The 10,555-nt window shown below is 43.3% G+C and overlaps 2 protein-coding genes across 10 annotated transcripts in view; one reads left to right on the forward strand and one right to left on the reverse strand.

Moving 5' to 3' along the window:
- The window catches only part of LOC121554540 (probable ubiquitin carboxyl-terminal hydrolase FAF-X), a 113,012-nt gene extending 107,808 nt beyond the window's left edge, over positions 1 to 5,204 (forward strand). For 7 of the 9 annotated variants that reach the window (XM_041868153.2, XM_041868159.2, XM_041868177.2 and 4 more), the window contains 4 exons: positions 246 to 458; positions 1,378 to 1,488; positions 3,034 to 3,138; positions 3,308 to 5,204. In XM_041868153.2, coding sequence (XP_041724087.2) covers positions 246 to 458; positions 1,378 to 1,488; positions 3,034 to 3,138; positions 3,308 to 3,523 — 645 coding nt within the window. In that variant the 3' untranslated portion in view covers positions 3,524 to 5,204. The remainder of the gene's footprint in view (positions 1 to 245; positions 459 to 1,377; positions 1,489 to 3,033; positions 3,139 to 3,307) is intronic. The other 2 variants (XM_041868162.2, XM_041868208.2) reach the window with 1 other exon arrangement.
- A 573-nt stretch (positions 5,205 to 5,777) lies between these two features.
- LOC121554588 (60S ribosomal protein L8) lies at positions 5,778 to 7,849 on the reverse strand. Its single transcript, XM_041868219.2, has 5 exons — positions 7,672 to 7,849; positions 7,383 to 7,524; positions 7,013 to 7,231; positions 6,171 to 6,286; positions 5,778 to 5,967 (listed from the first exon to the last, which is right to left on the reverse strand). Exons 1-5 carry the CDS (start codon positions 7,807 to 7,809, stop codon positions 5,809 to 5,811), a joined length of 774 nt encoding a protein of 257 aa, XP_041724153.1. The 5' UTR covers positions 7,810 to 7,849; the 3' UTR covers positions 5,778 to 5,808.
- Between the last annotated feature and the right edge of the window lie 2,706 nt (positions 7,850 to 10,555).

Below are 10,555 nucleotides of genomic sequence, written 5' to 3' on the forward strand. Positions count from 1 at the left end.
CCCATAGATTAGGGCCTAATTTATTTATTTCAATTGAACGTCAAATGCCCATCCCTAGTCTGAATCTAGGAGTCATTTTATGAAGCCGAATTAAGGCACAGAGAAGATTCTGTAAATAACCCTTAATTTATGATTTTCTGTATTGAAAAAATGAAATCATAATTTCAGGATTCATAATTGCAATGGAAGGGAAAAGGTCATTCATAAGCACTCTTAGTAATCGTGTGTGTTTCTCTGTCCTGCAGAGTAACGGGGACCTGAAGCGTAAGTGGACGTGGGCAGTGGAGTGGCTGGGTGACGAGCTGGAGAGGAGGCCCTACACAGGGAACCCCCAGTACACCTACAACAACTGGTCTCCCCCAGTCCAGAGCAACGAGACCTCCAACGGATACTTCCTGGAGCGCTCGCACTCTGCACGCATGACCCTGGCCAAGGCCTGCGAACTCTGCCCTGAGGAGGTAACACTCACACCAAATGATGCGCGAGCACACACACACTATACGACACACACATACAACACAAAGGTAATACAGTAGTATCTAACACGGATGCATGGCCAAAATGGTAGTAGTTGAAGTAGAGAGGTCAGTATTGAAAGTCCCCCCAAAAAAGTGGTGTCTTTTTGGAAGGATTCACCATTCTGACCTTGTTGGTTTTGACCTACAGAGTTAAAATTATGTAATGTGGAGACGAGGAGCTTGCATGTTGTAATAATAGTGTTCATGAATTTGTAAAACAGAGCAGTGTTGATTATGTGGAACTTCATTATGCAGCAATACATAAACTATACTATTTTCTTTGTCATGTGATGTATGGTTAACATGTTAATGCTAACCATCTGTTTTTCACTCTTCTCTTGTCTCAGGTTTTTTTCAAGTGTTAGGCGTTGTACAATCAAATATACTTGAACTTAATATTTTTTAAGCTCCAGTTGAGAGTTCCAAGTTAGCGCTAAGGTTATTTTGGATTAGAAAGCTGTTACCTGCAGGAATATGATTTCTTAAGTATTTTTGTAATCTTCAGAATTTATGCGTGTTTTTACTATAGGTAGGCAGGGCTTTGAGTTTTCGACAAATGTTATTTCCAGTTTATACGCCCATAGTGTATACAAATGTAAGCTAACATGTTGATAAGTATTATAATACTTTTTTCTATAATTTCCCTTATTTGTGTTACAAAGTTGTATTTGCTGAAGCTCAGTGTACATTATAATGTTTAGCCTAACTTATCCTTATTATAAATAGCAATATGATAGAAATAAAATGACATGCTACTTGAAAACTTTTTTTTTAAACTAAGAAATCCACCTGAATGCATCGTTTATTGACACTTGTGTATATATTATGCAGTGATATCAATTATGCCATTTCAAACTAGTGTCACTTAACGAAGCACGGTGAGGCGGTGTCTGAAGAAGATGCTGCCATGCGGAAATCGTCCTCGCCACAGCAGCTTTTGCCAGGGGAAGGGACAGGACAGCAGCACACTGTAAGCCCTCATATATACCCCCTCCCCCTCCCCCCCAGCCACAGGCACCCTCCTCCTCCACTCTGTCTTCTCACTAGGTGTTCCATACAGGGCTATGTTAGTAGTGTCTGTCCACGAGCAGAGTAGCCTGGGCAGTAGTAACAATACAGACACAGTCAAACGGTGAGCAAACATTTCCTCTTTCCAGTCCGGTAGCAGTGTCCCATTGGTTACCTAAAGCAGCACTGACTTCCTGGCTTCTCTTTGGTTTAATTGGTTCTCCATCTCAACGTAACACTGTTTATCCAATCAAAGCTGTTTGTTCCTCCTCCCCAAAGAAAAGTCAACCTGCGGTGTGGCCGGCCATATGACACAACTGATCGAAGACTCTTAGCCTTGACTATAGTGGATGATGAGGTGCTAGCCTAGTGTTGATGATGTGTAGTGTACTTACTGTGTGTTCAAGTGATGTTTTTGTGTTGAGACTAGGTCTACATAGGGGCAACCTGTGGTTTGTGCGTCAGCCATGTAATTGCATGTGTTAATATATGGCTAATCAACAGGACTCATTGAACAGTTCACGTCTTATTGTTGATTGTTTTAATCGGAAACTTTGCCTTGCATACAGTTAGAATTGTAACCCATATATATGCGTGTCCAATTTTAGAATAATTCTGGACAGATGGAACCACTAGTTTAGAAAAAGTAGGTATTTGGACCACAAGTTTAATTGATGATAGGCAGCACCTACTTCACCCACAGGTTATTGTAGGATTACGATAGGGGCCTGTAGCAGTATTGAGTGCATGTTTTCAGACACATTTACAGTACAATACGTTTGTGTTATATCATGAATCTACCTCTACCCCACTTAGACTAACACACAAGCTGTTCTCCATCCCTGGTTTGTCTGGTCACACGTTGCAATGTGTTCAGCTGTATGTTGTAGTGTGTCAGTCTCTGTCTTTATAAGCAGACCGAATCATGATACACAGACACAGGGCCAGTTGATCTGATTGATCCAAGCACAAAGATGCTAGTCTAAAGATAACGCTGGCCTAACCGCCAAATAACTATCATGGATAGAACAAACTGAAAGCAGTGTGTATAAATCCTTCAGTTTTTCTCGGATCCAGTGCATTTGCATCTAGTATTAGACCCAGCAAATTAGCCCATAAACATTATAAGAACAGCTCTGGCCCCAGAACCTTAGATGTTATATGGAAACATGAGCTCATTAAAAGCATGTCTCCCACCACACTGTGGAGAAGCTCGCTTGCGGAGAATAACACCCACTCACATAACGAAGTCTCTTTTCTATTTATACCTCCATCAGTTGATATTAGAACATCCAAGGCTGTCACACTCTCCTACACAGCGTGTGCGTCTCTTTCATCTCATTCAGTTAAAATAGGCTTAAGTAGGACAACGTTCCGATCCAGTGCAAAGGCATATTAAGAGACTCTTTGGTCTGCTATTGGGTCCATAGACTTGAGCTGTGTGAATGTTGTTGTTAGGTAGAAAAATGCTTTGGGAATACAACTATTCTTTGACTTCATTTCCCAGGAGCCCGATGACCAGGAAGCCCCTGAAGATCAGGACACCTCCCCTCCAGACGACATCTCCCTCTACCCTCATTCGTCTCCGGGGACTACAACACAGTTTCAGCAGGTACACACCCACACACTATACTGTAGAAGCAGCATGATCTTTTGACTTTTTTGGATCCATGTAAACAGAGGCTTCTAAACAAATGAAGAACCAATGGCAGATATTTTGTGTCAAGTTCCACCGTACATCAGTAGTTTCACTAAAAACGGATTGTTTTCTCATTCCCCAGCAGAACAACCACCCCCACGGGCAGCCGTACACAGGCCCAGCTGCCCAGCACATGAACAACCCCCAGCGCCCCAGCCCTGTCCCTTCCTCTAACCCTGCCTCAGTCCCAGGCCCTGCCCCCGGCACAGGGCCACAAGCACAAGACAACTGGGAGAGCACTGAGGAGGTCCCTTCCACCTCCACCACCTCCTCGGCCCCTGCTCCGCCTAAAGAGTAACAACGGCCCTCCCCTCTGCTGTGCCTCCAGCCTCCATCGTCCTGCTCTCTCTTTCCTCTCGTCCTCCAGTCGACCGACCGAGCTCCTGATCGGGACACTTTCTCTCTCTCTGGGGCCTCAAGGGCAGGGTAGGGCCAGGCTTCACAGCTCCTCCCAAGCCCCCCCCCCATGAGTCTGCTACAGTGCTGCCTGTCTTGGGGGGGGCGCTCTCCCTGCAGACTGGGGCCTGGCTGCTGTCGACTGCAGAGGGGGAGTGGATAGTGTTGTAATAAACATAAAAAATTACCCAGGCCTGACGATGCTGATGCGCTTGTCTACATGACGAAAAGGTGTACATAATATGTTCATGTTTTGACTGTTCAAAAAATGAATCCCACGCAATAGCGTAACTTTGTCAGGTTTGCTGTTGGGAGATAACAAAAAAATAAAATGCTTAAGAGAACTCCTTTTTGTTTTATCACCCATGCTCAGCAGTGCGATTTGGTCTGACATCAGTTACTGGTCAATCACCTTTAGGAGGACACATTATTATATTATTATTATTATTAAGCTCCTTGGCAACCTCTTGACCCATGCCAAATCAACTCACGAGCTGGGGTTGGTTTTAGTGTGAGACGTGGAATGGTTGGGTGAACTTTTACGGTGTTTTGGTTGATGTGAAAAAGTGGTGATGCAAAATTGTTCTGGAACTCTCATTGCCTTTTTTTTTGTTCTGGTAATTTAATTCAAACCTTTTGGAAGCTCTAGTTAATATGCTGTAACATTTAGCATGGCTTCTCACCAGAATAGCGTAGCTCAAGGGAAGATGTGATCATACCAACTGACAGTTGTCGTCCTTAATCCTACAGAGGACACTTCATTTAGGCTTTTTTTTTTTTTTTTTACACTCATCTACCCCTTGTTAAGGGCGGTATTTTGAACCAATGTAAGATTAAGTGGCTTTTCAATTGCACATTGTTATAATCTTCCAACTTCACATTCGGCAGTCAGTTTTGGGTGAGATGCAGCATAGTTTTCACCTATAGGAATTAAGAAAAATAAAAACCACATGCAACAGATTTGCTCTGCCAGGCTACCTGGTGTGTACTAGACGGTGTGGTTTGCTTCTCTTTTTGGTAGAGTCTTAGACAAACGCCTGACCGCTTCCATTCTTTCATGGAGCTCACCAGGGCCGCAGCATCTGAGACCTCTCCCTCCATGGAGAATGGGCCCACAGCAGGGTTGTACCATAAGATATCGTCTGGTTAGTCATGTTGCAACTTGAGCTAAGTAATTCTTTAGGAGATAAATGTAAACCTCAGTAAATACTGTATTTAATTGGTAACTTGAACGTGTATTTTTTGGATTTGTCAAAAATACCAAATACTCCTGCAAATAAATATTCTGCCCACCGTATTATATTTAAATATTTTGCTCTTATTTTATAGAATTTATTTTGTTGTATTTCACTAAAAAAATAGAATTTGATTTAAGAGGAACATTTGTCCTTAGTGTTATTTTTAAAGGAGATATTGACTGTACAGAGTTCTGCGCCCAGTTTTTTGCCGACTTTTGTTTTGGCCATGGTGTGACGTTGAATTCTGGAGCTACAGTCGCGATGTGAACTTTGAGGTTTTTTGTGCACAGAAATATAAATTTAAAAAAGCATTGCACCCTTAGCAAATAAAGAACATGGAATCTTGACTGTCTCTTGTATTCATGCAAACATTATGCACATTTTAGGCCAACTCCAACACCTATAGGCAGCTTGAGAACCAGTAGACATGCAGGATCATTCATGCTTTGCAGTGTATTGAACTCAGGCCTATAAAATGCGGTGTACTGTAAGTCACTACATCGGGTCCAGTCATCGTTTTCCTCCATCGGTCTGCATGATTAAGCTCCCCCTACAGTATTTAACGATGTATGAATGTCTACAACTTCACTGAAAAGGATTCACTAGTCTTTCATTGTTCGGTGGTAAACAAATTGTAAATGTGCGATTTGGATAATATTTCACACCATTAAGCAGACTAATGGTGATCTGGCCCCATCTGAACCGCACACTTAAATCTACTACACATCTATAAAATGTAACCCTCACTTTTAGAAGCTAGGTGAGTGCTACCAAAATCAGCAGCAGAGATTTCAGCTGTTCAACCTAATTCCATTCAACCAAGTTCACTATTAGCGAGTCCTCGTTTCCAACTCTGGTGCAACAAACTCAATGGTTACCATTAAACACTGCCGCTACAAAAAGGAGTCACAGGTCAGCTTCCTTGGAACATATTTTATTGTAAAGGGAGTTAGTTCTCCTTCTCCGTGACGGTCTTTGTTCCACGCAGTCTGCCTGTACGACGTGCAGCAATGAGACCGACCTTGCGACCAGCGGGTGCATCCCTCCTTATAGTTGAGGGTTTGCCTATATGCTGGTGGTTACCACCACCGAAGGGATGTTCAACGGGCTAGAAAGAGGGAAGAAACATGTCAGCAAAGGGCCATTTACATACCTTTGGAGGTACATCAGGTGCAGAGAAGAAACTATCTCTGGAAAAATAACCACTTGAGGTATAACTTAAGATCAAATTGAACCTTAAACATTGGGTTGGATGAAAAATACCTGAACCTACCCAAAAAGAAATATGCAGAAGATGAAATGTCCACTTACGTTCATGGCCACACCACGAACACGTGGCCAGGAGTTCCTCTTGGCCTTGTACTTGTGGTAGGCACGACCGGCCTTCAGGATGGGCTTGTCAATACGTCCACCTCCGGCAACCACACCTGATGCCCAGAGGAGAGAGAACCATTACGCAGGTGGACAGTAGGACAGGATTCCCTACCCAGCCAATATGCTCTGAAAGCAACCATGTCACATGCGATGACTTGTAGCAGACCTGTATTCTGAACAGCAAATCAGAATTGTAGCCACTTAAGTTTTCCTGGTCTCTAGCTAAACTATCTGCCTACAAACTTCGCAAATAAACGACCAGTCATCACATCCATCCAAAACACTGTGCATACAGTGCAGCTGGAAATCACAGCTGATTCCTTCCGTTTCAATGATTCAAGAGATGGTAGTTAATTTGACAGACCAAACTTTACATTGGACCCAGTTTGAGAAACTATCTACAGATTAACATAAGGTACATCAAAACAACATTCCACTGACCATACCAAAGCATCAATGTCAAACGTTTGTAGTCAAAGATCAAAATGTAGGTAATGCGTCCACCTCTCGCCATTAATCAGGAACCATCTTCTCTGAAACCTTCAGCTAACGGCAGGTAGCTTAGTGGTTAAGAGCGTTGTGCCAGTAACCGAAAGGTCGCTGGTTCTAATCCCAGAGCCGAGTAGGTGAAAAATCTGTCGATGTGCCCTTGAGCAAGGCACTTAACCCTAATTGCTCCTGTAAGTCGCTCTGGATAAGAGCGTCTGCTAAATGACAAAAAATGTAAATGTAAAAAAAAACATACACAGAGCAAAACATCTTATATCCTGTGTTCTTACCAACGACAGCTCTGTTTGCGGATGCAATGACCTTCTTGGAGCCAGAGGGAAGCTTGACTCTGGACTTCTTGGTCTCTGGGTTGTGGGAGATGACTGTGGCGTAGTTCCCGGACGCCCTGGCCAGCTTGCCCCTGTCGCCAGGCTTCTCCTCCAGGCAGCAGATGATGGTTCCCTCAGGCATGGTGCCCACGGGCAGGACATTACCAATGTTCAGCTGAGCTGAGAGGGGGGATATTGTTATTAAGGTACGAGTTATTCACATTGTAGTGGGATAAAATATCCTAGAAGAGAAGACAAGTGCCATCTAACCAGCATAGCATTAGTATGTTTGACACATACTAACAACCCTGTGTCTATCTTCATTCCTTACCCTTCTTGCCACAGTAGATGAACTGTCCGGTGTGGATGCCCTCAGCAGCAATGAACAGCTCCGTCCTCTTCTTGAACCGGTAGGGGTCACGGAAAGCCACCTTGGCCAGGGGAGCACCACGGCCAGGGTCATGGATAATGTCCTGAGAGAGACAAAGATCAAGTCAGGTCCAAAGCAGATGGTGCTACACCAAATAAACTACTTAAAACAATGTATGGCAAACGCAACATGTGAACTTGTAGAAAACCTTGTATATTTTAACAGCAAAAGCTATTGTGAGAGCATTTACCTTCACGATTCCCTTGATGTAACCATGACGTTCTGCGAAGTCAATGTGTCTGAGTTTAGCTGCACCTTTTCTGTGCTTCACGTGGGCTTTGAAGACGGAACCGGCACCTTTTCTCTGTCCCCTGATAACACGTCCCATCGTGACTGGAAACAAACAAGTAAGAGTATTCTGTTAGAGCCAGGCTCAAAGTATAGAGAGTTGTACAGTTCAATAGATATACTGGCAATAGCCTACATGATAGCAAGCTAAGCTACATTCATAATTGAATGTGTAGAGTTATGTAGTTAAGACAATTTTACTACAAATACCGGCCACTTGCCGCAGTTAGCTACTAATGAAATGTACAGTATCTACCTAGCTAGCTAACCAACTAACTCTGAAATCAAGTAAGGATCCGGTTCTGCAAGAAAGGTTTATTGATAACTGAAAAATGATCAATATACTAAATGGACAATACACTTGCATGTAGTTGTAAGGTTGCCAGCCAGCATGTGGATTTTCCTAGCATGCTAACACCACTCAGCTACCTATAAAACTTCAGTGCCAACTCACTCACTCACTACGATATACAACTTACTCCAACTACAAACTAACCATGAAACTAAACATTGGGTAAGGTATTATATGAACTATTCTACAGCAACTGCCCGACGGCTCTACGCTCGTGGATAAATACAGAACCAGAAAATCGTGCTACCGGTGGCTAGTGACAAACTACTGTCAGGTACACCAAAACGACAGGCCATGTCACTGCGCACCCATACACACACACCACTCATCCAATAATTAAAACGCAATAATCACATTTTGTCGCTTGAATAACACAACGACTATACTTAGCAGTGTTTATTATACATGTTCTAAGGGCATTTTCGAGAGGATGATAGTATTTTAAACAAGATTTAACTCGGATTATGTGAAGAGAATAAAATCGCCATTCCCCTACCTAAACCCCGATGACGGAAAGAGGAAGAGAAGGGACGAGTCAGACGATTTCTTCCGGTGAAATATACCGTGGGGCTGATGGGAACAGTAGGCACGTGTTTTTTTTGCTGCTGTGAATTAGATTGCCCAGCAGATGGCAGCAGAGCATTAGCAGACATCTATTTGTGTTTGATCAAGCTTCCATTGCTTTACACACACACACACTCACACGCACGCACACACACACACACAGAGAGCACAGAGCACAGAGCACAGAGCAGAGTGCATCCAGGGATGTCTCATCATGTAACTTCACGATTTCATTATTTTTCACTCCTGTAATTACACTCATTTTCAAGTTTTAATGTAATCTACACAAGTACAGTGAAATGCCTTTCTTGCAAGCGCTAAACCCAACAATGCAGTAATCAATATCAATGTAGTACAAAAAATAACATAAGGTAGAACAACGAGCGATGTTCCACTCCCCAGAAAATATGAATATCTACACACATACCGGTACACAATTTCCCAATTTTTTGCACTTTTTGAACTTTCTTTTAACACTGAGTTCACTTCCAGGTCAAAGGTTGTTGACATTCACAAAAAGAGCTAGGCTAATGTCTGGTCTGGGGGTTTGACCTGTGAGACAGACAAGGGTTGCGTTCCCCTGCTCAGACGTTGCTGATGCATGCCAAATCTTACAACGACTGGATAGGTATTTTACGTATCAGCTAACCACATCATATGGTATAGCAATGTGGTGCGCAACTGCACAGTCGATGACATAGCATGCAACCATTGGTTGATGCATGCAACGACTGAGCAAGGGAACACGGCCAAGGATTTCTTCTTCCCAACTCCTACTGCTTCCCTCCCTGTCTGTGGCTTGCTATTATACAAATCTTCCACAGCCAAGCTCTGCCACACAGCCTATTATAATAATAATAATATGCCATTTAGCAGACGCTTTTATCCAAAGCGACTTACAGTCATGCGTGCATACATTTTTGTGTATGGGTGGTCCCGGGGATTGAACCCACTACCTTGGCGTTACAAGCACCGTGCTCTACCAGCTGAGCTACAGAGGACCTCTTCACCTGATCCCCTCAACACAGGGCCGGACTACCGCATTTGGGGCCCCGGGGCACCGGCCTCTTTTTTTTGTGTGGAAATCAGCTAACTTCCTGAATTTCAACACATTTTGCCATGGTGCAGAAAGAAAAATGTACAGTTTTATAACGCTATTCTAGACATTTTCTACACAGTTTTAAAGCTAATTTACTGCTATTCTACAAATTTTGCCATGAGGCTGAGAGAAAATGTTGCAGTTTTAAAGCTTATTTCCTGCAATCAACACATTTTTCTATCATATGCTATCTGGGGGCCCCCGACTTCCAGCGGGGCCCTAACCCCATTCGTTCGGTGATCCGGCCCTGCCTCAACATATGCTCCAGCTGGTCTCTTCAACTCCCTGCCAACTGACTGACTGGGATTGTGGCCTACTGGGCAGGCTCACTGGCAGAGCTGTGTCTCAGTACTGTAAAATGGCTTCCTTGATCCTTTCCTTATCTTCTTTCCTTATATCGCTGAGCTAGAAGATAGAAAGGAAGAAGGAAGAGGGGAGGTGAAGATAGATAGAAAGGGAGCAGCAGAGGAGAGAGAGGGGTCTGAAGAGGGCATTAGACCATGTAAGAAAATAGCCTCTTGTCGTCTTATCTGTACTGACCTGGCAGGGTAAGGGGGGAACCTACTAAAGGTATGCTTAACCTGTCCAACACTTACAGGTCAGTATTGAATTGCAGATGAACGATACAAGGAGAGGAGCCCATTTCAGACTATTAAAATATACCCAAAGTGCCGTGGCACAAGGTTTTGCTTCCTTTCCTTCACCTTGTCTCCTTTCATTATGTCCTATCATAATATATGTTTACTACCATATAATATTTTTTGCTATTAG

The sequence above is a fragment of the Coregonus clupeaformis genome, chromosome 4 (genome assembly GCF_020615455.1).
Source record: "Coregonus clupeaformis isolate EN_2021a chromosome 4, ASM2061545v1, whole genome shotgun sequence".
In the NCBI taxonomy this organism is placed as follows: Eukaryota; Metazoa; Chordata; class Actinopteri; order Salmoniformes; family Salmonidae; genus Coregonus; species Coregonus clupeaformis.